General features: G+C 38.1%; 1 protein-coding gene across 2 annotated transcripts in view; it reads left to right on the forward strand.

The window, feature by feature from the left end:
• The window catches only part of TMEFF1 (transmembrane protein with EGF like and two follistatin like domains 1), an 81,051-nt gene that overhangs the window by 3,205 nt on the left and 50,651 nt on the right, over positions 1 to 27,195 (forward strand). For both annotated transcript variants that reach the window (XM_043566994.1, XM_043566995.1), the window contains exons 2-3: positions 18,257 to 18,366; positions 25,392 to 25,521. In XM_043566994.1, the coding sequence (XP_043422929.1) occupies positions 18,257 to 18,366; positions 25,392 to 25,521 (240 nt within the window). The remainder of the gene's footprint in view (positions 1 to 18,256; positions 18,367 to 25,391; positions 25,522 to 27,195) is intronic.

Genomic DNA, 27,195 nt, shown 5'->3' on the forward strand with positions numbered 1-27,195 from the left:
GCTTTTTACTTTTTATTGTGTTCAAAAACTTACCTACACATTCTAGACTTTTTCAGGGGATACATGGCAAGTTTACCCACTGATGTTTTCCTGGATCGGCATTTCTCTTTTTTTGAAAACTGAGAGTTTTCTTCGTTTCTGGTCTTCTGGCATCTTGTCATCTAAAAGTTTTTCAGTGTCGTAGAGTGTAATTTGTTTATATCAGGATGCAAATTCTTTTGAACTAGCTCCATATTCTGTTACTGTCCTTTCTTCATTGCACTTACCTGAGATGTTAGCTTCCTTTTATCAGAGTTCTGCCCTTCCCAGTTTGAAGATCATGGTCCTTGATGAAGATTACCAAAGCAAAGAAGAAACTGAATGGGTCTGTATTTGTCCTTGTCATCTCTTGACTATTACAACATCTTCCCAAAGCAGTGGACCTTTTGTTTATTTCTTCTTGTTCTAAACACACCTTTTTTTATTGTTCTCATGCCTCGAGTCTTCAATCATTCTGGACTTTATAATTGTTGCTTTGGTCTTCTATTTTTTTATTTGTACTTATTCTTTGAAAATTTAACTTAATCAGAAATTTCCCTGTTCATCCAAAGAGAAGAAAGTTGGGAAATACATGATTTACGTGAAGAAAGATGAATTTTGAACTTGAGAGACCAGGTGACCTTAGACATGGCATTCTTTTCTTATTTGCAACATGAAGATAATGATGGTTCTTTTTGACTCTAGGGTGTTTGAGGAGAACAGTTGAGGCTAAATGTGAGCATTTTTGTCTTAAGGAACGTGGTTAAAGGAGTGGAAAAACATACTGAGAGACCAATAAGTGGCATTTGGTGATAGATATAAGGTAGAGAATTTGGATTGGATTTAAAAAATGTCACAGAAGTTAGAAGTGGGTCCTCTGGATTGTGATATGGTGGTAAGGATGGTATGAATGGATGGTGTAAACTTCATATTAAGAGACATGCCTTGTTAGTGGCAATTCAGGATTTGGGGGCCAAAAAGTGAGTTTTTTCAGTCTGTTTGGAATCTTCTAGATCTCTGGTATGTAATATGTGGGTATTTAATAATTTATTTATTGAACTTGATTGAATACCAGCTTAAGGTACTCTACTATGCTAGATGTTAAGGGAAATAAATGAGAGGCCATCCCTGCCTTCAGGGGCTTTATATTCTAACAGAGGTAGTTAGTTAGCCTCTTATAAATCTATGTGAAGAAATTTCTATTTAATACATCTGGGCTTTCTCTCCTACCCCAGTTAATAAGCTGCTTATTGAACACTGACAGCAATGGGATTTTTTAAAAGATACACAATTAAATATACTCACAAAGTTGTACAACCATCATGATTATCTAATGACAGAACATATTCATCACCTCAAAAAGAAAACCTTTACTCCATGTTCCTTTCTTTCCACAACCCCTGACGAATGCTAATCTACTCCGTCTCTATGGATTTGCCTGTTTTGGACATTGCATTTAAATGGAATTATATAATATATGGCCTTTTGTGATTGTCTTCTTTCACTTAGGATAATATTTTCAAGGTTCATCCGTGTTGTAGCATGTATCAGAACTTCAGTGCTTTTTTTTTCTTTTTTTTACAAAATATTTGAGTCTTTCATAGCATTTTATTTTTTTAATTTACATCCAAGTTAGTTAGCATATACTGCAACAATTATTTCAGGAGTAGATTCCTTAATGCCCCTTACCCGTTGAGCCCATTCCCTCCCTGACAACCCCTCCAGTAACTCTCTGTTTGTTCTCTATACTTAAGAGTCTTTTATGTTTCGTCCCCTTCTGTGTTTTTATATTATTTTTGCTTCCCTTCCCGTGTGTTCATCTGTTTTGTATCTTAAAGTCCTCACATGAGTGAAGTCATATGATATTTGTCTTTCGGAACTTAAATGCTTTTTATGGTTGAGTAATATTCCATTGTATGGATACATACCACATTTTGTTTATCCATTCATCAGTTGAGGGACACTTGAGCTGTTACCACTTTTCATCAATTATGGACAATGCTGCTATGAACATTCATGTAGAAGTTTTTGTGTGGACATATGTTTTCAACTGTCTTGAGTGTATACTTAGAAATAGAATTTCTGAATCACCTGATAACTCCATGTTTCACATTTTGAGGAACTCCCAACCTGTTTTCTAAAGCAGCTGTACCATTTTACATTTTCACCAGCAATGTGTGAATGTACCAGTTTGCCCATATCCTGGCCAACATTTGTTACTGTCTTTTTGATTATAGTCAACCTTGTGGGTGTGAAGTTGTATATCAACGTGGTTTTGATTTACATTTCCCTAACAACTAATGACGTTGAGCACATTTTCATGTACTTATTGGCTATTTATATATCTTGTTTGGAGAAATGTCTATTCAGATACTTTGCCGGTCTTGATTTTAACTTTCTGGATTAGACATTCCCTTAGTAAACCATTCTAATCGATTCCCACAGCACACAGATGCTCAGGCTGGTAGATTAACTCTAGTTTGCCCATGTATCATTTATTTCTTTGCTTACCAAGAAAGAGTCAGTTGTGTTTGTTTTCAAATTTATTTATACCAGTGGTCCTTTGAGTATAAATTAATAAAAATCTCTCAGATTGGTGCAATATAAATGTAAAATGTTGTTTTTTATGAAATACTTCAGAAAGAGTTGATAAAGATGAGAGGCTGAGAGAATTGCCTTTCAGTGAATTTGACTGTGGTCAAGACAACTGAAACAGATTGGGGAAATCTTACAAATCTCTGGAAGGATTCTGCTCCTACAAAATTTTGCAGGTATTTTTAAGTCTCCCTTTTACTTTAAAGGAAGGGAAAGTGGACATTGTAGATAGTAGATTATGGGTGTGGCTTATCCAAGAAAGGAGGGAACGGCATTTTGTAGACCCAAAGGTTTTGGTGCTACATAGGAAAATGAATATATGTTTATATGTGTGAAGTTAAAAACAGTTAAAATGTTTAATTTTTAACAAAGTATGTCTTATTTTTAAATGATTTTCTCCTTTACAAGACTTTTGATTAATTGATCAGCAACCACTCATATATGTTTGAAAGGAGTTTTCAGTGTACAAGTGTTCTAAGAAAGATAGTAGTACAGTGTTGAGGGCATGAATAATTCTGATTTGAAGGAATCAAAAAACAGTCTTCCCAAGTACATGGCACGCAGTTGGGCCCTATAGTCCCAAGCTGAGTAGAATGTCAGCTTGAAACACTAGGCACACTTTTGCCTGAAGCCTTTGCTGTTGATATTCTTTGCTTGGAAACTTCTTGTCCCAATTATTTATCTCCTCAGCTCCTTCAGGTTTTTAATGTCGCTTTCAAAATGATGCATTAAAATTGAATCTTTTTCCACCTTCCATCCCCTCTGCCCCTTTCCCACCTTAATCTTTCTTAATGTTTTTTTCTTGTGCCAAAGCACCCTTTCCTGTGTGACTTAACTATACATGTTATTATCTGTCTGCTCTGTGTAGCTCCATGAGGGCAGGGGTTTTTCTTTGTTTTGTTCACTGCTATATTGACTGTACCTAGTTAAGGGCCCCTTATATATTTACTTGTAGAATGAATTAATAACTGAATAACACAGAAACTGAGGAAATCTGGGAAGGGTAGGTGTTCTAGGCTGTGGGAATGGTGATAGAAAAGATGGGGAAGCAAAGGGAATATTTTGAGATACTGAAGTGTGGGGATTAAGGCAGGAGATGAGTTGCACATTGCCACATTAGTGGAAGGCCTTGAAGGCTGAGCTGAAGGTTTGGCACTTGCCTTGAAGACAGAGGGAAACTTACAGGATTTGAGCGACATCGTGGTTTTACTTTATTTTTTAAAGTTTATGTATTTATTTTGAGAGAGCGCGAGCACGTGTGAGTGGGGGAGGGGCTGAGAGAGAGGGAGAGAGAGAGAGAATCCATGCAGGCTTCAAGCTATCAGTGTAGAGCCCGACTCCGGGCTGGAACTCACAAACCTTAAGATCATGTCCTGAGCTGAAACCAAGAGTCTGAAGCTTAATCAACTGAACCACTGAAGTGCCCCTGGACTATTTGTTTTTATAAATATTCACCCACTTAAATGGGTGTAATTAAATGAAGTAATTATGATATTTGTGTTACCCTCCATCATCATCATATAGCCTTCTTTTTGGCTATTATGAATACTGTGAACATTCATATACAGATTTATGTGTGGACATATGTTTTCAGTTCTCTTGGGTTTATAACTAGGAGTAGAATTGCTGGGTCATTTGGTAAACCCTATGTTGAACATTTGAGGACCTGACAAATTGTTTTCCAAAGTGGCTGTGCCGTTTTACATTTTCTCCAGCAATGTGTGAGGGTTCCAGTTTCTCCATATCCTGCTCAACACTTGTTACTGTCTGTTTTTATTATACCCTACCATTTTCTTTTTAGTTCATTTCTTTAATCCCTCATTTCCCCTGTATATGTAGTTTCTTTAATGGAATTTTAAATTCTCAGTTTCTTTTAAGCTGGATTGGGAGATAATGTCAACCCATTTATCCTCTTCCTCCCCCTCCTCCCCCTTTTTTTCCTGGTTGGAAACATTGTTTTAACAGAGCTATTTTCGTTATTCCTACAATTAGTTCCATTATTAGCTTCTCTCATGGGATAAATGAGGCATTTAGGAGTTGGCATACATTCTCTTCTCATGCACTTTGAAATTCTGTTTGAATCTTAAAATTCCCTCAGTATTTGCTTTTAGTTTATTAGATGCTTTACTGTTAATCCTTTGTTACTATTTGAATATATTTCTTTTTTACAGGTGTCATGTATTTTTCATGGCTCAGCTGTTTCATCATTTTTTGAAAAGTCATTTCAGGTTCTGAAGTTCTTAATACATTCTTCTGCCTTCAGAAACTTTGACAGGTATTATGTTTTCAACCATAGCTCCATTTCTCTTATTTTTGTGCAGATATTCTGAGTTTTCTTTTCCATGGTTAAAAAGAAAGAAAAACCCATCTTTTTTGTTGCTGTTGTTGTTACAAAGGCAGCATTTATTGGATGTTAAACACATGAGGAATATGGAAAGATATAAAGAAGAAATCTGAGATGATTGCCATTCTCCTGTATAATATTTTAATGTTTATACTGAAATTGTTTCATTTTATACCAGAAAAAATTTGAACTTTTCTCTCGATTTCCCCTATTTGCTTTGCCATTTTTATGTTAACCTGGAGATCTTGTTCACAGGTTGGATCACCTTTTCGAATTTTTAAGTTCAGTTTATTTTGCATGGTCAGCTTTCATCTAATACTGCTTTGCAAGTATTATCTAAATAGATATCTATCCATGTCTAAACTGCTGATATTTCTTTATCAGTTTGGTTTATAGCCTAAATGATACGTTTAGATTCCCCATTGTTCACAAGACACTTTAGTCTGTGTTTAGTGTCCTGTGTTTGGTTTTTCATACTTTTTTTCTTTGAAGTGGTTTAAGGTATTTTTTTAGGTGGTGCTGTGTGTTTACCATTATTGTTCCCTTCTTCAAGTTCAGATCATAAGCATTTCCTAATTACAATTAGACCTAGTTGTGTGTGTGTGTGTTTTAATTTTGTAAATTATTTATTTATTTTTTAAATTGTTATCATTTCTTTTTAAAAAATATATTTATTTTTAATTTACTTTTGAAAGAGAGAGTGCAGGGATAGGGGGACAGAGGATCCAAAGCGGGCTCTGTGCTGACCACCCAATGCAGGGCTCAAACTCATGAACTCATGAGATCATGATTTGAGCCGACGTTGGACACTTAACCGACTGAGCCTCCCACGTGCCCCTGTGTGTGTTTAATTCTTCACTATTTTACAACAGTTTTTTGAATTTTAAGGTTGTGATTGTGTCGTTTTAAAGTTGTGGTTCAGCGCTTGGGTATCTCAGTCTGTTGAGCATCTGACTCGTGATTTTGACTCAGGTCGTGATCCCAGGGTGATGCTGAGCGCAGAGCCTGCTTAAGATTCTTTCCCTCTGCCCCTCTCCCCCCACCCCCCCACACTCTCTTTCTCTAAAATAAAAGCTAAAAAAATGTTAAAAAAAAAAAGTTTTGGTTTTAGTTGTTTCACCTAAAGAGGAAAAGTATCCTGTATAGTTTCCATTTCTCTTTTGTAAAGATTTCATTTACTCCTTGCAATCCAATGAGGGATTGTTAATACCCATTTTTACTTAAGGGAACCGAGATTTGTGAGCGAGATTTATTTAGGGCTTGGCCAATATCATATAGTTATTTTATCAAATAATTGGAACTCCAAGTCTGGAACTCTTCTTAATGCAGCAGAGTTTTGTGAAGGCTTTTTAAAATGCACTTTGAAAATAATGTCAGATTCCCCAGTGCCAACTTTTAGCTTGTTTTATAGATTTTTGTCTTTGTGGGTGACTTCCCTGGATTCTGGCTACTGCCTATTCCACTTAGTGTTGTGCACACTAAGGAATAGTGGTTGAAAATTGAGCCAGAGGGGGATATTGTTGTGTTTAGATTTATTTATTGATATTTATTGATAAAAAAACTTTGATGGAGGAAATGTGTTAATTGTACCTACAAAAATCTTAAAATACATATGTAAACATGTACATGTTGTAAAATCTAAATTGGATTATAGCTCTGTATAGTTTTACAACCTGCTTTTCTTCACTTCACAGTGGATCTTGGTCTTTGGATATCAGTGTATATGTTTCTAGTATCTACCTTAATGGCCACGTAGTATTTCATTAATAGTTTATTTAACTAATTTCCAACAGATGGATGCTTAGGTGGTTTTCTACTTTGCTGTTATAAAAAATGCTGCTGGGGCGCCTGGGTGGCGCAGTCGGTTAAGCGTCCGACTTCAGCCAGGTCACGATCTCGCGGTCCATGAGTTCGAGCCCCGCGTCAGGCTCTGGGCTGATGGCTCAGAGCCTGGAGCCTGTTTCCGATTCTGTGTCTTCCTCTCTCTCTGCCCCTCCCCCGTTCATGCTCTGTCTCTCTCTGTCCCAAAAATAACGTTGAAAAAAAAAAATTTAAAAAAAAAATGCTGCTGTTAACAATCACCTATGCATTCATTTTTGTATGTTTTTCTTCTATCCCTGTTATAATTTCCTAGAAATAGAATTGTTTAGTTAAAGGGTAAAGATTATTAAAACTTCATTGTTTATTGCCGCATTATTCTGTGAGAGGTTCTACCAATTCACACTTAAAAAAATTTTTTTTTAATGTTTACCTTTGAGAGAGAGAGAGAGAGAGAGAGAGAGTGTGCGCGCGCACAAGCAGGGCAGGGGGAGAGAGAGGGAGACACAGAATCTGTAGCAGGCTCCAGGCTCTGAGCTGTCAGCACAGAGCCCCACGTGGGCCTCGAACCCATGAACCATGAGATCATGACCTGAGCCAAAGTCGGCTGCTCAACCAACTGAGCCACCCAGGTGCCCCCAATTTACACTCTTATAGTTGGTTTGAGCGCTCATTTTCCATACCTTCTCCAGCAATGGTGTAAAAAATTAAAAAACAAACAAAAAAAAAGCTAACAGTATAGCACTTATGATGTGTCATGCACTGCTTTGGGTGCTTTCCATATCTTTATTTAATTCTTTGCCAACATTATGAGATAGGTACTTTTATTATCCCCATTTTACAGATGAGAGAATAGAGGTAGAGAGTGGTAAATTACTAAGGTTACAGAGCTGATAAGTGTAGAGCCAGGGTACTGATCTTGGCGGTGGGTCCTAGGGTCCGTTTCTTAAACATCAAATTATAATCCCTGTTCATTTCTGTTTGTTTCATTTTTTTTCACAATTTAATAAGATTGTTTTATCTGATTATAAAAATTGTTTTTTATTGAAATATAATTCACAAAACTTAAAGTTTTGAAGTACACAATTCAGTGGTTTTTTTTTTTTTTTTGAGAGAGAGAGAGAGACAGATTGAATGAGGGAGAGGTGGAGAGAGAGGGAGACACAGAATCTGAAGCAGGCTCCAGGTTCCATGCCGTCAGCACAGAGCCCGACATGGGGCTTGAACCCATGAACCGTGGGATCATGACCTGAGCCAAAGTCGGAGGCTTAACTGACTGAGCCACCCAGGTGCCCCAATTCAGTGGTTTTTAACATATTTAATATGTTGTGTAACCATCACTACTATCTACTCTGTAATTATAGAACATTTCCATCACCCCAAAAAGAATTTCCATGCCTATTAACAGTCAACCCCAACACCTCTCTGCCCCCATCCTCTGCAACCATGTAGACTTCGTGTCTGTATGGATTTACATATTCTGGACATTTCATATAAATGGAATCATACAACATGTGGCCCTATGTGCCTGGCTTTGTTCACTTAACATAATTTTTCAAGAGTCTTACATGCACATATTTGTTTTATCTGATTAATTTTTTTAAAGTTTATTTTGAGAGAGAGAGAGTGAGCGCTCAAGCACACATGAGTACGAGTGGGGGAGGGGCAGAGAGAAAGGAGACAGAGAATCCTAAGCAGGCTCCACGCTGTCGCTCCATGCTGTCAGTGCAGAGCCCGATGTGAGGCTCAAACTCACCAACAGTGAGATCATGACCTGAGCCGAGGTCAAGAGAGGGACGCTTAACCAACCGAGCCACCCAGATGCCCGTCTTTTGTCTGATTTAAAAAGTAATACAAGTTCATTCTGAAACTCAGACAATTCAGAAAAATACAGAATAAAGAAGAAAGTTCAAATTCCACCAAGTGATAACTGTGGCTTGTATTTACATGTATATACCTTTCAGATTTTTGTATATAGGCATTATAAATTAGTTTGTGACATACATTTTAAAAAGTCTGCCTTTAAGAAAAATTTACTGTGTTATGTCAGGAAATAGGGAGATTCTTCATCATTCTTTTTAATAACTACAATGTAATAGTTTTTAGATCCACAAGAGGGAAAACTCACACAAGTTTGCCAAGCTAGTCAGAAAAAGGAATAGGAGAGAGTATTGCAGTTTGGGATCTGTGGTTAGTACTGGGTAGGGCTGGGAAGACCCTGAGTATCTAATACCCAGCTTGAGATCTGGATTTTTTGTTCTTTCTGATCCTGCAATAGACAGTCCTTCCCATCATTGCCAGAAGCAGAGGCATTTAGAATTGAGGCAGCAGGGAATGATTTTAGGTGTTGGGTGGAGGATTGACACTTTCAAAGTGGTGCTTAACAAAGGGTAGTTTGGCAGTAGTGTGTAGAACGGGATGAAAAATATCAGAGTCAATTAATTGGGTGGCATATGTAAAATTTTTTTTGTTAAATATAGCTTAGAGAAGTTTTAGTCATCTCTACCGTTAGTGCTTTTTAATATTAATGTAAACTACTTTTGGATTTGTATCATGAAATACTTAGTTTATTTTCCCTCATATCTTTATCATAGGGGATAACTAATATAATATGGTTAATTTAATAAACAAGCTGAAGAGAGTTTAATTCCTAATTCATCTTATTTGCTTGGACAAAAGCCATCATTTACTAAACTTACTGTTTGATTTTTACCCTGAAATGTATTTTCAGTGATTTGTGTCATTAAAGGTGTTCCTTAGATTGGTCTGGAGAAAGAAAGACAGAACATTTTTTGTTGTTTACCTACTTGTTCTAGGCATTGTTGCTTTTTAGTACATATCTATCATTATAATATCTAGGAAAGAGAAGGTGTTATTATTCTAAGAGGTGAAGAGCTAGCATGTGAACCTGGCCCTTGTTAACGTATAAACTAGTGCTTTGTCCATTATATAGGCAACCTCTCTTTGGGGCTGTGTTTGGAATCACATTGAGTTTTTTCCCCTATTAAGTATAACCAATATAGAAACTTAAAAAGAAGGGAAAATAATCTATTGCTCAACTGGTATAAAGACAGTACCTTTACCATTTTGTTTTTTTCTGGCTGGGTTTTCCTATATGTGTTTTTTACACAATTATGGTCCACGTGTTGTCTTCTGCTTTTTCACTTGACATTTATAAGCATATTTCCATAGTGCCACATAATATATGCAGCCTTTTAAATAGCTCTATAATATTCCATGGCTGTACCACACTACTTCCTGGTGTAGGGTGTTTTAAATATTTAAATATTTCAAATATTTCTGCTGTTTTCAGTGTGGATATTGTGGACTTTGTCAGAGACTTTCTCATCAACAGTTGGATACAGGGTCAGGAACATGCCTGCCTTGTTTTGGGAGTGAAACCATCCAGCAGGATGTCTAGTCAGATTGGATTGGTGTGTTTTTCTAAAAAAAAAAGGGGGGGGGGAAGGTTTTCTCGAACACTGTTAACATATAGACTTGTGTATAAACCCCTTGAAATGAGGTTATTCTTAAGAAGAACAAGGTAAAGAGTTTCAACATGTCCTGTAGGGAGTCAATAAGAAATTAACTGGAGATGAACTAAAGATTCCCACATGTTGAGTACTTTGCATTCATTATAGGATGTTCCCCCTGCAGTGCTCTGAGGACTGGTAGTGACAGGTGAGATGATTTTAATAAGGTTGGGGAAAAGCAGGTTTGAAGACTTGAAGTGGTGTAAGTGAGATGAGAATGCTCAGAGAAAAGAAGCAAGACAGGACACAGTGGGATGGCTAAGGGCAGGACATTTTTATACAGAGTAGGAATCCTCTTGTCCTGGTGCCTTAAGATTCTTGTAAGTTAGTTGGTTAATCAAGAAAGTCATTTAAGGGGCGCCTGGGTGGCCCAGTTGGTTAAGTGTCTGACTTCAGCTCAGGTCATGATCTCACAGTTCGTGGGTTCAAGCCCTGCGTTGGGCTGTGTGCTGACAGCTCAGAGCCTGGAGCCTGCTTCAGATTCTGTGTCTCCCTCTCTCTCTGCCCCTCTCATGCTCTGTCTCTCAATAGTAAATCAAAGTTAAAAAAAAAGTCATTTAAGATGGGAGTCACAAAAATGATTTATAAATGTGTGTAGAATTTTATGTGAACCTAAAAATATACATACATTTATCACTTTTTAAATTTTAATTTTATTAATGTTTTATTTATTTTTGAGAGAGTGTATGCAGCAGGGGAGGGGCCAAGGGAGAGTGGGATAAGAGGATCTGAAGCAGGCTTTGCATTGACAGCATAGAGCTGGATGCAGGGCTTGAATCCACGAATCATGATATCATGACCTGAGCCAAAGTTGGACGCTAAACTGACTGAGCCACCCGGTGTCCCTGGAGGCAATATATTTAGGTCCCTCTATTAAAATGAAAAATAGCCATGGTCAATGAGAAAGAATGAAATCTGGCCATTTGCAGCAGCGTGGATGGAACTGGAGGGTATTCAGCTAAGTGAAATAAGTCAGGCAGAGAAAGAGAACCATATGTTTTCACTCATATGTAGATCCTGAGAAATATAACAGAAGACTATGGGGGGAGGGGAAGGGGAAAAAAGTTACAGAGAGGGAGGGAGGCAAACCATAAGAGACTGTTAAGTACTGAGAACAAACTGAGGGTTGGTGGGAGTGGGGGAGAGCGGAAAGTGGGTGATGGGCACTGAGGAGGGCACTTGTTGGGATGAGCACTGAATGTTGTATGGAAACCAATTTGACAATATATTTAATATAAAAAAAATACCCATGGTAATGTGCAGAGCTCTTGGAGATTGCTGCTTATTTGACTTAATTTTCTTTATAGTGAAGAGAATGAAACATAAAGCCTTTAATCAAGGCTTTGGTCATCTTTGATAGTGGTTCTCAGTGGATGGTAATTTTCTTCCCAGTGGACATTTGATAATGTCTGAAGACATTTTTGGTTGTTACAGCTGGGATAGTCCTGCTGGTATCTAGTGGGTAGAGGGCAGAAATGTTGCTAAACATCCTCCAGTGAACAGGATAGCCCCATGCATCAAAGAATTATCTTCCCCAAGATGTCAGTAGTGCTGAGGTTGAGAAGCCCTGAATTCTATTGTAACATTTTGCAAGGTTTGTTCACTTTTGGCTCTCCATTGGTGTTAGCTATCTTATAAGATTCCCTTCTGTTTAATGGAGTGGTGGTAGAAAAGTCCTATCATTCTGGAGGGCTAAGGGGGTCCATTTTTTAATTAAAAAATTTTTTTTTACATTTATTTTTGAGAGACAGAGAGAGATAGAGCATGAGCAGGGGAGGGGCAGAGAGAGGGGGAGACACAGAATCTGAAGCAGGCTCCAGGCTCTGAGCTGTTCGCACAGAGCCCGATGCGGGGTGTGAACTCACAAACCGCAAGATCATGACCTAAGCTGAAGTTGGATGCTCAACCAACTGAGCTACCCAGGTGCCCTCTAAGGGGTCCATTTTGAACTGTAACCTGAACCTAGTTAGCGCTGCCAAAAGTTGGGGATTTTGGCTGCTCAGGTTCAGAGTGATTAGGGTTCCTTTCTGTAGTGTTTATGGTTTCCCAGCTTTGAGATCTTAATGAAAATTGAGACAGACTTTTTGTTTCTTTGTTTTTCTGAGAGAAGTTTTACATTTAGAGAATTGTGTGATGGGCACATTTGCAACCAGAGCAAAATATTTTTGTTTTGAGCCACTTTTCTGAGTGCTTCTTTGTGTAAAATATTTCTGTTTGGAGAATTGATTTTTGAGGGCCTTAGTAATGGCTCATCTATTTTGCTGAATTTCCATTTTGGGTTCAGGAAGGCAGCTATGTAATCATCATCATCATTGACAGGTAGTAAAGTGCCCTCTTGATGCCTGGTATTGTACAGAATACTTGAAAAGAAGTAACATTCAGAAGATGATCCCAAAATAGAATTCCTTCTGTACTGAGTTTGAGCTAAGGCATTGGTTCTCAAATTTGTGATAGAAATTGGAATAGCAGGAAGTCATGTTCATGATAAATTAATTTTATCATGTGGACTGGAATGTACCACCAAATTATTTAAGGTTTTGGCTTAGAAATATCTATCTTAATTATATGCAGTCATTATGTCAGGATTATGTTTTACTACATGTATCAGTGACCTGACCAATGGTGGCTTAAATGATAAGGGCTTTATTTATTTATGTGTTTATTTCCTATGACAGTAAGTCTGGATGGGTGAAATCCAGGGGAGGTGTGGTGATTTTATAATTCTCTCTTTCCACACTCTTGCTCCTGTCCTTCTGGTCTACCATCTTTAGCTTGTAGCTTTCGTCATCATATATGTAAGATGGCTGCTACAATCTTAGGCAAGGGTTTTACTCTCCAGGCAGGACAAAGAATGGAAGAATGAAGGAGGAAGGGACAGTGCTTACATATGGAACTATGGTACATTGCAAGGGGGTCTGGGATATACAGATTATTTAGCTGAGCATCTTGCTTCCTTGAACAAAGTTGGGGTTCTTTTACAAAGTAAGAGTAGATCCAGGGTAGGCAATTAGCTGTGACTGCCACGATAACAAAACAACTTAAAATGTACATTCATGAGCTTGTGGTCTCATAAAACACTGTTGGAGTTTTGTTTATTAATATTCTTTATTTGAGGAACATTGGTTTTGTTGACAACTATCAAGGAAGTAATCTCAGATATTGAAGGTTTAAGAAATATGTGAAAAACTTTTAAAATGAGAAAATTCTTTCCATTGACTTTTTTCCCCTTGCAAATGAGAAAATGAAACTCTTACTTGATTTTAATGTACATTAAATGTATATTTAAGGTACAATGTAATCTAAGAGAGCAGTTTTCATAAGGACCATGGTTTGGGAACCGCTGGTATTCATATTTATGTGTACGGTTTATTTATTTGTGTCTCTACTTTCACTTATATTGTTTTCCTAGATAAGAACATTCTCTTTCAGTATTGTATGGTGTGGGCAATTAAAACATTATTTATTAAAAAAATTTTTTTTTAAATGTTTATTTTTGAGATGGAGAGAGAGACACACAGAGTGCAAGTGGGGGAAGGGCAGAGAGAGAGAGGGAGACACAGAATCCGCAGGAGGCTCCAGGCTCCGAGCTGTCAGCACAGAGCCTGACATGGGACTCGAACTCAACAAACTGCAAGATCATGACCTGAGCCTAAGTCAGATGCTCAATTGACTGAGCCACCTAGGCACCCCGAAAACATTCTTTATTTTTAAAAGTTGTTTCTAAATTCTGTGTAATGATCCTGTATTGTTTTTTTTTTAAGTTTATTTATTTATCTTGAGAGAGAGAGAGAGTGCACACACTAGTGGGGGAGGGACAGAAAGAAAGGGGGGGAGAGAGAGAGAGAGAGAGAAAATATCCCAAGCAGGCTCTGCACTGTCAGCACAGAGCCCAATGCGGGGCTCAAACTCATGAACCACAAGCTCATGACCTGAACTGAAATCAGATGCTTAACTGACTGAGCCACGCAGGTACCCCTGTTTTTTTTTTTTTTTTTAATCCTGTGGTTTTTTTTTTTTTTAATTTTTTTTTTAAAGTTTATTTATTTTTGAGGCAGAGAGAGACAGAGCATGAATGGGGGAAGGTCAGAGAGAAAGGGAGACACAGAATCTGAAACAGGCTCCAGGCTCTGAGCAGTCAGCACAGAGCCCGACGTGGGGCTCGAACTCACGGACCGCGAGATTGTGACCTGAGCCGAAGTCGGACGCCTAACCGACTGAGCCACCCAGGCGCCCCTAAATCCTGTGTTTTATAATCAGCAAAAAAGTCTTACTAATTTTTCAAAGTCAGTGCAAGTCTTGACATCCTTGACCCTGCATCCTCTGCCTCAAATCCATTTTTATCCACTTCTTTTTGTAGAAGTTTATTTTTTATATTTTTATTTAAGTGATCTCTATACCCCATGTGAGGCTTGAACTCAAAACCCCGATATCAAGAGTTAGATGCTCTTCTGACTGAGCCAGTCAGGCAGCCCTTTATCTCCTACTTCTTGAAACTCCTAGAGCAATTATAGCCTGTACAACAGCATTTTCTCCTTATAGACTATATTGAACGCATTAGTAATTGTTCCATATGTTAGCAAGATCACAGGCTCCCTGTTAATATTTTTCTGTGTGCCCCAATTTCTTAGCATAGTAATAGATATATAGTAGATACTTGTTTCCTGATCAACTAAATCACATTTAACGCATTAATACACACAAAAATATCATGAATTTAATAACAGGGTAGGCATAAAATGAAACATGACTAATAGCCAGTGTAATCAGAATTTCATGACTTTTGCCCTCACCTATTAATGTGGAACCTCTAGCTTCCCCAGATTGCTCTCCCTCCAGGTTTATTCTTGGAATCACCAAAGGGTGTTTCATGTGGGCTCACTAATGTATTCTGGCCACTGCCACATGGCACATCTTTTTCCTCCTGCCATGTTTGCTGCCCCTAGATATCAGAGGTGTATCTCTACGCCTGATTATCTCCTTGGCTTTGTGCCATCCTGCCAGGTGTGGTGCTGATGCTGGGGCTTTTGAGGTGTCCCAGCCTTTTTTCTCCCCCGCTATTCTGTCTTGTTGTGTGGACATCAAAGCAGAACTCTTTATACCTTGTTGTTTCAGAGCTTTCAGCGAAAGCTGCTATTTAGTTTCTCACTGTAGCTCCTCTGTTATGTTGAGTTCTTGGGGCTGGGCTGGGGGAGTAGTCCAAGTGATAGACACCATCTTGTGCACAGGACCACTCCTCCTGTTCAAGCTCTGTTTATTGAACCAAGCTTTTCTGCCTGTCTTTAGTAAGGATGATTATTGTCCTAAAATGTTTCTTAGTCCTTCATGCAAATAGATGCTTTGAAAAAAAATTGTTTTAATGTTTATTTTTTTTGAGAGAAAGAGACAGAGCATGAGAGGGGGAGGAGCAGAAAGAGAGGAAGACACAGAATCTGAAGCAGGCTCCAGGCTCCAGCTGTCTGCACAGAGCCGGTCGTGGGGCTCAAACTCACTAACTGTGAGAGCATGACCTGAGTCGAAGTCTGGCACTAAACCGACTGAGCCACCCAGGTGCCCAAACAAATATATGCTTTGAACAATCCTCAGTCTCCAGAGATGTGTGCATCTTAGTATCAGGGGTTGTTTAGGTTCTAGATTTCAAGGCCATTGTATAATTTTATTTATTTATTTGTGGGGTGGGTGGGGAGAGGGGCAGAGTAAAAGAGAAAGAGAATCTCACGCAGGCTCCATGCTCAGTGTAGAACCTGGTGCGGGGCTGGATCCCACAACCCTGGGATCATGACCTGAGCTGAAATCAAGAGTTGGATGCTCAACTCACTGAGCCACCCAGGCACCCCACTGCCATTGTACTTTTAAAATACAATAAGTAAAACATACCTCAAAGATTCTCAAGCCCAAGTAGCAAGTCAGAGCTACTCAGACCATGATCTTGATCCCCCCCCCCAAAAAAATTTATCCCTGTTTTATATGTCTGATTGTATTGGAACCCAGTGTAAACCTTAAGGCTACAAAGAAAAGGAGGAGAAATGCACTCAATTTTATTTCTCAAATTGTACAATTCTTTTTATTTCTATGGCCCGTAAAATTGACTAAGCCTGTAGTTGAACAAAAATATTATGCATTGTTATCCTCTTCTCCAAAGCGGTTCTTTATTAATATTTAGTTAATCTTCCTTGGGTTTCAAGATGTACATTAGAGTGTATTTGGAACGGCACCTTGTGCAAATTCCCAGTAGGAATGAGGGTATATAGAAAAAAAGCAAGCCCCACACTTAGGATTGAGTTTCAAGTACTAATGCAGGTCATCAAGGAGGAGAAGGATTAGTAAGCAAAAATTGGGAGATGAGGGGAACCAAGAACATAGAGCCTCCATAGCCAGATAGCCAAGGTGAAAGGAGTTAAAAGATGATCATCTGTGCCTGAAATAGTTTGTGAAACAGTGAGAACAACAAAATAGCTCTAGTAGTTTCCTGTTGTTTTAAGTTTCAGCTCATGTCTTTTTTAAACATGTGAGTTTCATTTAAGGAAAAGAAAAAAGTTTTGTAACCTATAGTTACATAGATGTATACTTAACCTAGTGTGCAGTGCTTGGTTGAGAGTGGTTATTCAGATAAGTACTGTGGACTCCTTGGGTATTTAGGTACTTGACTGCCAGTTCCTTGGAGGGTCAGTTCTGAGGAGTAGGACACCCAAGACACCATTGCAGAGCAGTGAGAACAAACGGGGCAGAGAGATCCAATGAAATGTCACCAGGACAGATGCCATTAGATACAGAGACACTGGACTCTGTGTCTCTGAGTCCACTGAGTCCTGCTTTGAAATCTAGAAATAGAAAACAATGGAGGAAGGGGGAATGCTGGAGAAATGCTCCCTGAGATCTGTTTGCCAAGACTTCATCATGATCTAGAGGTTCAGGAGACCTTGTGCCCTTCCCAGGGTCCCTCAGTTACTGAGTGACAGAGTCAGAAGCTACTTTAGGCCATCCTGCTCCCAGACTTCTTTCTTTACCTGTACAATGGAATGGGTTTTCAAAATAATCATTTATTTATTATTTGTTATTGTTGCTATAATTTTATTGTTTGTTGTTTGTTGTTATATGTCTCATTCCTAATAGAATATAAAAATTGCATTATAGTGGTTTTTACTTACTTCCATATGATTCTAGGTAGCTTAATTTGATAGTTCCAGAGCAAGACCGATGGTCTTGGAGCAGGAGCAAAATGGCCACAGAATGCTAGTATTGTTGATTGGAGCTACTTCCTGTGGTAGAGTGAAATTAAGTCATTAAAAAATTTTAAGAGTGAGATTTTTAGTCTTTTTAATTCTGTGCACATAAATGCTCCATATATATCAATTGTATGATATTCAGGTTTACTTTAGAATTCTTTTCTAATTAAATTAGTTGGTCTAGAAAGAATTATGTTCACCTGAAATTTATTTAGGTACCAAAAGAATTAAGATTTCTTCTAATTATTCTTATTCTCCTTAAAAGTAACTTAATCACTAGAAAAATGATCTAAGGGAGTGCCTGGCTGGCTTAGCCGTTAGGGCATGCTACTCTTGATCTGGGGGTCATGAGTTTAAGCCCCACATTGGGTGTAGAGATTAGTTTTTAAAAACCTATTAAAAAATAATCTAAGATATTAAGACAATGGTAAGAAAACTGTCTTAAGCTGTTGGTAGCCAACTAGAAAAATTCTGAGATTTACCTTTGGGAATTCTGTGAAATCCTGAAATTTTGAGTTTTATTTTGGTTTGGGTTACTTATTAGGCATATTATTATGCAAGGTTCTCTTTGGGGAATTTTGAACATTTTGTGTCCTTGCTTTTCGTATGTTATGCCTTGTTACACTGTGAATGAGACGATGAACACATTTTAAGGTTTTTTTTTCTTTTATATATGGACATTTGGATACAAAAAGACATATGAAACATTTTTTTCTCTTTTTCAGAATTAAATGTGAGGGAGTCTGATGTAAGAGTTTGTGATGAATCGTCATGTAAATATGGAGGAGTCTGTAAAGAAGATGGAGATGGTTTGAAATGTGCATGTCAGTTTCAGGTGAGGAAACCAATCCTATTTTGAAGAATTTTACATTTTTAACATTTTATCATTCTACATTTTTCAAATTAAAAAGCTTAAAGCATCTTGAATCCCATAAAGAAGTTGGACTTCCCAGCCCACTGATTTTTTTTGTCAGATGAAATACTATTATTTGTACATTCTTTGCTTCTTTCTTTGAGTTAAGAGGGCAGACTGGCAATAATAGATATGAAGATGCTTTGAAAAAATATTAAAAGTTCTATTCAAATGTAAGTTCTACTTGTCACTGAAAAGAAATGAGTTTCTTATTTAAAACGTTGGCAATTTTCCCCCTTTCCTTCTCTTTCTAGTTTTTTTGCTTTCCATTAAATTTTTTTTTTTTTTAATTTGAGTGTAGTTGACCCACAGTGTTACGTTAGTTTCAGGTGTACAATATAGTGATTCAGCTTCTTTTTTTTTTTTTTTAATTTTTTTTTCAACGTTTTTATTTATTTTTGGGACAGAGAGAGACAGAGCATGAACGGGGGAGGGGCAGAGAGAGAGGGAGACACAGAATCGGAAACAGGCTCCAGTCTCTGAGCCATCAGCCCAGAGCCCGACGCGGGGCTCGAACTCAAGGACCGCGAGATCGTGACCTGGCCGAAGTCGGACGCTTAACCGACTGCGCCACCCAGGCGCCCCAATGATTCAGCTTCTTTATATGTTATGCTCTTCCCTTCCATTTTTATTTGCTACTGTCTCATCTCTTTATGCCAAAGAACATGGCTGACTCAGTGCCTCAGGGTAGGTCAGGGTTAGAGGTAAACTAGACAGAGGAACCTCAGACTAACATCTTTGCTTTTCAGATGCTCTTTTAGGTTGTGATTGTGTTGTCTAAAAAAAAGCTAAAAAGAAGGAATGCAAAGGCTGTTACATTCAATTCTTTTTATTTGCTGGGATTAAATTATAATCTGGCTTCAAAAAGTTGCTCAGAAGATGGTCCCTGATTTAGGATTTGAGATGAAACAAAGACAAAACTGGAATTTTTTTCACTTATCATTTTATTCTAATTGGACCCATCATTTTGGATTTTAAAGGAAGGAAAGGGTACAGAGATTAGAGACAAAAGCATAAGACAGTCAGTATTTCCAGTAACCCTATAACCTCAGCAAGTTCTTAGATGTTCCATCTGAAAAGAGATGTTTTCTACCTTTTTTCTACCCTTTTTTATGTTTTCTACCCTTTTTTATGATACTGTAATGAGAATCAAAATCAGAGAGGCTGCATATGAAATCTCTGAAAACTTTAAACTATTGAAGGAAGAGTAGGGAGGGAGATATACTATTGTCCAGCTACATAGACCCTTCATAGTCAAAAGGGACTTTATAATGCACTATTTATTCACAGTAGCTATCTTTGATGTGGTTTAGCTGACCTTGTGCCCGCACCTACCTGGTAACTCATGCAATGAATGTTCTCTTCAATGTGTTATGTTTGGCTTCCCTGCCTGCTCCCTAAACACTCTTGAAAGGGATAGCAACTAAAGTGGGCTTCTTTCCTTAAAAGAAGGTATTGGTGTATATAGTGTTACTAAGCCCTCATGAACTTTTACCTCTTTCTGTTCTTCACCTTAGATAATTTTTTTATGATCTGCCTTCAGATTCCCTAATCTTTTCTTCTCTTCTCCATTGAGTACATCCAGTGAGTTTTTATTTTCAGATATTTTATTTCTAGAATTTATAGTTTTGATTTCTTGACTGAGATTTCCTGTCTTTTCATTCATCACAAGCATATTTTCCTCTAGCTTAGATCCTATTGCTGCTTCAAAATCTTTGCTAATTTCAGCATCTGGGACATCTCAGGGATGATCTCTGTTGATTGTCTTTTCATTTGAAAATGGATTGTGTTTTCCTTTTTCTTTGTATTAGAGTAATTTTGAATTTATTGTACACATTGTGAATGATATGTTTTAGAGTGTTTGAATTTTGTTATGTTCCTCTGAAGAGTACTGTCACTTGGAAGCAATTAAGTTGGCTGAACTCAAACTGCACATTCTCTTCCCTGTTGTGGGAAGCAACACAAATATCAGTTCATTTCTTTTAGTCTTTGCCTGGGCTACTTAGAATCTGCCTCATGAGTGGTTTGGGAATCAGCCAGAAATTTGATCTGAGTTTATATACAGAATCTGGAAGGCCCTTCTGACTCTTTCCTTTCTGGGTTTCTTTTTAGTGGCTCTGATTGCCCTGAACGCTATTCTTTGGTTCATTGAGCCAGAAAGATTGGAGGTTTCTTTTTTTTTTTTTTTTTTTTTTTTCCAACGTTTTTAATTTATTTTTGGGACAGAGCGAGACAGATCATGAACGGGGGAGGGGCAGAGAGAGAGGGAGACACAGAATCGGAAACAGGCTCCAGGCTCTGAGCCATCAGCCCAGAGCCCGACGCGGGGCTCGAACCCACGGACCGTGAGATCGTGACCTGGCTGAAGTCGGACGCTTAACCGACTGCGCCACCCAGGCGCCCCAAAGATTGGAGGTTTCTTACTGGTGTTTTAGCCACTCCTGTATTGGGACGACTGAAGCTGTTCCCTCTTCCAGCTGTCTTATATTTCTTTAGGTTAAATTCCTTGATGTGGAATTGTTGAGCCGGTGGATGCTTATGTACAGATAACATTCTCATCAATAACAGTACATTTGACTGCTGGTTTCCTCTTAGCCTCTTGGTAATGGGTTTTGTCAATCCTTTAAAACATTTTTTTATTTTACTGTTTACTTATTTTGAGAGAGAGTGATCATGAGAGGAGAAGTAGAGAGAAAGGGAGAGAGGGAATTCCAAGCAGGTTCTGCACTGAAAGTACAGATCTCATGAACTGCAAGATCATGACCTGATCTAAAGCCAAGAGTTGGACTCTCAACTAACTGAGCCACCAGTCACCCTTCAGTCCTTTTAAATTGTAAATCTGTATGGCCAAAAAAAAAAATTTTTTTTTAATTTTCATTTGATTGTTAGAGAAATTGAAAATTTGCCATGTGTTTATTGACCATTTTTTTGTGAATTCATATTTCATATTCTTTGCCCATTTTTTGGAGTATTTTCTTTTCTCCTTGTGTTGATATGTGAAGACATATGCATACTCTATATATAGTATACCATTTGAGTACTTATATATTGCTTACTATGCTGAGCATTATCCATTAATAGTTCTAAATGTGTATATACATATGGATATATATATACACATGTGTATATATATATCCATATATATAAAAGCCTCTATAACTCATAAACTCCCATGAGAACCTGTGATATAGGTACTGTTTTTATGTTTTTTAAAAGAGTAATGTATGCCCATTTACATACATTGAAAGATTGACAACAACTTGAACATTATATAAGAAGATGTATATGGGGTGCCTGGGTGGCTCAGTCAGTTAAACGTCTGACTTCAGCTCAGGTCACGATCTCGCGGTCCGTGAGTTCGAGCCCCGCGTTGGACTCTGGGCTGATGGCTCAGAGCCTGGAGGCTGCTTCTGATTCTGTGTCTCCCTCTTTCTCTGACCCTCCCCCGTTCATGCTCTGTCTCTCTCTGTCTCAAAAATAAATAAACTTAAAAAAAAAAATTAAAAAAAAAAGATGTATAATACAATGAAAAATGTCTTTCACTCCAGACTACCAATTGCTCTTCTTTTTTTTTTTTTTTAATGTTTTTATTTATTTTTGAGACAGAGAGAGACAGAGCATGAGCAGGGAAGGGGCAGAGAGAGAGAGGGAGACACAGAATCGGAAGCAGGCTCCAGGCTCTGAGCCATCAGCACAGAGCCCGATGCAGGGCTTGAACTCACAGACTGTGAGATCATGACCTGAGCCGAAGTCGGATGCTCAACCGACTGAGCCACCCAGGCGCCCCTCAATTGCTCTTCTTAAAGGCAACATCTGTTACTTGTATTTCCTTCTAGAAATATTGTACGTTCTATAGGCATATGCGATTGACCCTTGAACAACACAGGCTTGACCTGTGTGGGTCCACTTATACATGGATTTTTTATAGTACAGTCCTGTAAATGTATTTTCTCTTTTATGTGATTTTTTTCATAGCATTTTCTTTTCTCTAGCCTACTTCATTGTAAAAGTACAATATATAATACATGTAACATACCAAATGTGTGTTAATTGTTTATGTTACTGGTAAGGCTTCTTGTCAATAGCAGGTTATTAGTAGCTAAGATTTGGGGGTGTCAAAAGTTATGCATGGGTTTTTGATGTGCGGGGGATTGGTACCCCTAACACCCATGTTGTTTAAGAGTCAATTGTAGGTATTTTAGTTTCTCTTTTAAGTTTTAAACCACTCAGTAGTATTTACCTTAGAGTGTTCCTTTTTAATTGAGAGTACAAAAATTTTGAAGAAGTTATTCTAGCGTCATTTTCATTTTGTTTATAATTTTTAATATAAATAATTTTTAATTTAAATTCATGTTAATATATATATTATATGTGTGTGATATAAAGAAGTTTAAATTTTTGTATCATATTTATTTTATTTTTGTCTTTATGATTCTGCTTTTCATTAATTGAAAGTCTTTCCTTGCAACTTTAAGATTATAAAGAAATAGCCTCTTTGACCTTTGTCACATATTTGGACAGCTAGAAAATCCTTGTATGATCTGTCTGAATCCTTTGCATTCTTACCTGGTGGCAAAGCAAGAAAGAGAAATAAAAGTTAGGAGTTGAGATCACTAGATATTTATCCAAGCCTTTATCCGAGGCTTGCTTTGTGCTTGGTGCCAGATGCTGAGGATATAAAGATGTTTAAAGACAAGTTGCTTGCCCTGTAGGAGCAAACTGCCTCAGGGCTTACAGCATGATTTGATCCTGCTGCTGAACAAACCTTCCTTTGACTATTCTGCCTTCTTATAATTTATAAATCCGTTCAATTTAGACCTAGGTGATTGCCAGTTGAAGAAAAATCACCTCCTATGTCCATTAAACACTTATTTGCTGGTTTCTTTAGCAGTATCTTTCAATTAATTTAAAAAACTTGCTTATGATTTAGCATGCTTTTAGTGTTAATATTGTTTATTAACCATATTATAATTTCTGGCTTATAATTTAAATACATTTTAACAGATAATAACAGGATTTTAAATAAAGTCTAAAATTGTTTTTTTTCAGTCTGCTAGTAAGAGCTATTATATCTTGTGACATTATATACACAAAACTACTTTTATTTTGTACCAAGAAAAATGATCAGTATTGCATCTTTCTATGAATACTTGGATTATATCCAAAGAGGAGTGCCTACAACTTTCCTCCTATTTTCTTTTTTCCTCTTTGTCCTTCTCCCTGGAGTACTCCAGACTGTGTTTTTTTTTTCCTGAATTTATCAGTGTCTGCTATTGCTAGGTGTTGCATGCCCTCTTATTAGACCTTTGTATTAGAGTTCTCCAGAGAAACAGAACCAATAGGAAATACACACACACAGAATGAGGGGAAAAGGGAGGGGACGATATATTTTAAGGAATTGGTTTGCTTGATTATGGAGGCTGACAAGTCTCGTGATCTGTTGTCTGCAAGCTGGATGTCCAGGAAAGCTGATAGTGTAGTTCCAGTCCAAGTCTGAAGGCCTGAGAATCCGGGGAGATGAAGATGTAAGTCCCAGTCTAAGACTGAAGTCCTGAAAACCAGGAGAATAGCCTTGTCCCAAATCCAGCAGTCAGGCAGGGAGACCCAGTTCTCCTTTCCTCTACTTTTTTGTTCTATTCAGGCCCTCAGATCGATTGGATGATCCCACCAACATTGGGGAGGGCACTTAGTCAGTTGATTCTAACGGAAATTCAATCAGAAACACCCTCAGAGAGCATCCAGAGATAATGTTTAATCTGGGCACCCTGGGGCCTAGTCAGGTTGACACATAATATTGACCATCACAATCTTGTTGCTATTTTCTTACTTATTATATTCAGCAAAGTTCTTGACATATAATAGGCACACAATACATGCTTGAATGGATGTGGCTCAGAGTTGTACACTCCGCACCTTTCTAAACTACTTCAAATTACATTCTTCTAGCTAAATAGAAGGTATAGGGAGAATTGTTTCCCCCAGCAAGTGTGGCGGTATGGAGGAGGCGGACCTTAGGGTAGAGTCAGTGCCCATGTCAGAAGTTGCATGTTGTTAAAATCGCCAAATCCTTTCATTTGCCTAGAGCATAATGAGAGGCTCCTAAGAGAGACCCCTGGAAACAGACTGACCAAAGAACAGCAGGTCTTCTCCTTCCATCTCATGCTCACTCCTGGGTATGTGCTTGTTAGGTTGAATTTCAGGCACGATTTTAAGCTCCCTGTTCACTACCACCAAATGACACATGGTAACACCCTGCTGAATAACTCAACTGTGTAGTGGTTAGAATACATCACTTGTGAGAAATTGTGGGTCTCCCACTTACTAGCTATGACCGTGGGCAACTACGTAAGACTCAGAAGTGATGATAGCATAGCAAAACCAGCTAATATTTACTGAGAATTTACCATGGCCAGATATAAATGCTAAAGATGGATTTCTCTTATTTAATCTTCACAACTTTATTAGGTAGATGCATTAGGTGGAAGAAATGGCAATGATGCTAGCCTATAGTTACGTGGATGGTAGACCCAGAGATCATGTATTTCTTTGTGTTTTCTATAGCATTTATCTTGGGACTTTGCATTCCAGTGATATTGAATAAATGAATTTTGATTTTAATAAAATGACATTATATAATTAGTGCTTATTAGCTTATTATAAACATAGCCAAGAATTTCTCTCTTACCTCATTGGATTTTTATAGCAAGCAAATGCACTAGATAGCACAGGGATTTTCTTATCTTTATGGATAGTTGATAGTTATTTTCATTATAAATGTGAAAAAAGGTGTGAGAAAATGCTATAACTCTCTTTTATTTAAACCAAACAAAAGAACAAACTATTCTGTAGAAGTATGTCACAGTACTATGGTATTACATTCATAAATATGAAGTGAACTATTAATATTCCTGCTTAGTTTTGAAAGTTTATTTTTGTTTCTTTTGCAGTGCCATACAAATTACATTCCTGTCTGTGGATCAAATGGGGACACTTATCAAAATGAATGCTTTCTCAGAAGGGCTGCTTGTAAGCACCAGAAAGAGATAACAGTAGTAGCAAGAGGACCATGCTACTCTGGTATGTGTGATACTCTTCTGAATAAATGTTAGAGATGATTCCATCATAGTTTCTAAAAGGCAATTTCCAGTCAAAGATGTATTCCCAGAACTGCTCTATGGATTAGTTGTTTGGGGAGTGGAGGGGCTCTTTTTTGTCTGCATTTCATGTCATTGCTTTAAATTTGTTTTTTAATGTTTGTTTATTTTTGCAAGAGAGAGAGATAGAGATAGAGAGAGATAATGTGAGCAGGGGAGGGGGAGAGAGAGAGGGAGACACAGAATCTGAAGCAGGCTCCGGGCTCTGAACTGTCAGCACAGAGCCTGATGCAGGGCTCAAACTAATGAACTGTGAGATCATGACCTGAGCCGAAGTCAGATGCTTAACCAACTGAGCCACCCAAGCACCCCTTGTGTTGTTGCTTTTTAACCCCAGGTGGTGAAATTTCGTGGGGTCTTTGCCTGTCTTTTGCCTTATGGTTTGAATATTAGAACGAGATTTGGGGTGGAAATTACATGGGATCCATTTTGTTGGGTTTTATTTTCATGGCAGGGGAAAGGGGTGGAGAATATTTATAGAAAGTCATTAGTGGCATCCCAGGATGTGTCTCTTTCCAAGCTTGTCTCTTTTTATATCTTCTCTATTCTGTCTGCCAATCCTTGTCACCTATCTTCCCCCAGGTTTTTTGTATTTATTTCTCTTTTCCTTCCTGAATCAGTAGTAGTTAATTTTGGAAGGCACTAATGTAAGTTTCTTACTTGCATTTGTATTTGGGGACAGGGATGCAAGTGAAGTGTTGTAATTAGAATTATCGTATGAAGGTTAGCAGTATAGGTGTAGACACTTCCTATATGATATACTTTATTTATTTATTTATTTATTTTCCTATGTATTATAGTGCCTGTGTCCAGAATTTTTACTGGGGCTCCATTTCATAAGCATGAATGATCCATTGTCCATGTGGTTGATCTCAAACTCCAGGTCCACTAATACCATATGATTGAAAGCCCCCACTCTAAATTAGGTGGCTGGTCTTTGTGGTTGGCCAGCCCTCTACCCTAAGGCTGTAGAGTGTGGCCAGCCCTACCCTAACATCTGATGTGGTTAGCACCCTCCTGAAACGAGACACTTCTGGCAGGTATGATGTAGATTACCTTAAAGGAGCTGAGGGCAGGGGTGCCTGCGTGGCTCAGTCGGTTAAGCCTCTGACTTTGGCTCAGGTCATGATCTCATTCATGGCTCTCGGGGCTCTGTGCTGACAGCTCAGCTTTGGATTCTGTGTCTCTCTCTCTTTCTCTCTCTCCCTGGCTTGCGCTCTGTCTCTCTCTCAAAAATAAGTAAACATTTAAAAAAATTAAAAAGAAAATACGAAAAAGCTGTGGGCAAAGACCAGGCCTTTCTTTGGACAATACCAAATTCTTTTCCCTACATCAAATAATTATGTGCTTCGTGAAACGATTATGTTCTCAGGCCAATAGACTATCATTTGTTGTGATTCTTGTATACTTCTCTAAGTACATTGTGTTTCACAGACTTGGTTTAGAAACTAAAAAAGAGGGGCACCTGGGTGGCTCAGTCAGTTAAGTGTCCGACTTCGGCTCAGGTCATGATCCAACGGTTTGTGAGTTTGAGCCCCATGTCGAGCTCTGTGTTGACAGCTCAGAGCCTGGAGCCTGCTTCGGATTCTGTGTCTCC

The sequence above is a fragment of the Prionailurus bengalensis genome, chromosome D4, assembly GCF_016509475.1.
Source record: "Prionailurus bengalensis isolate Pbe53 chromosome D4, Fcat_Pben_1.1_paternal_pri, whole genome shotgun sequence".
Lineage (NCBI taxonomy): Eukaryota > Metazoa > Chordata > Mammalia > Carnivora > Felidae > Prionailurus > Prionailurus bengalensis.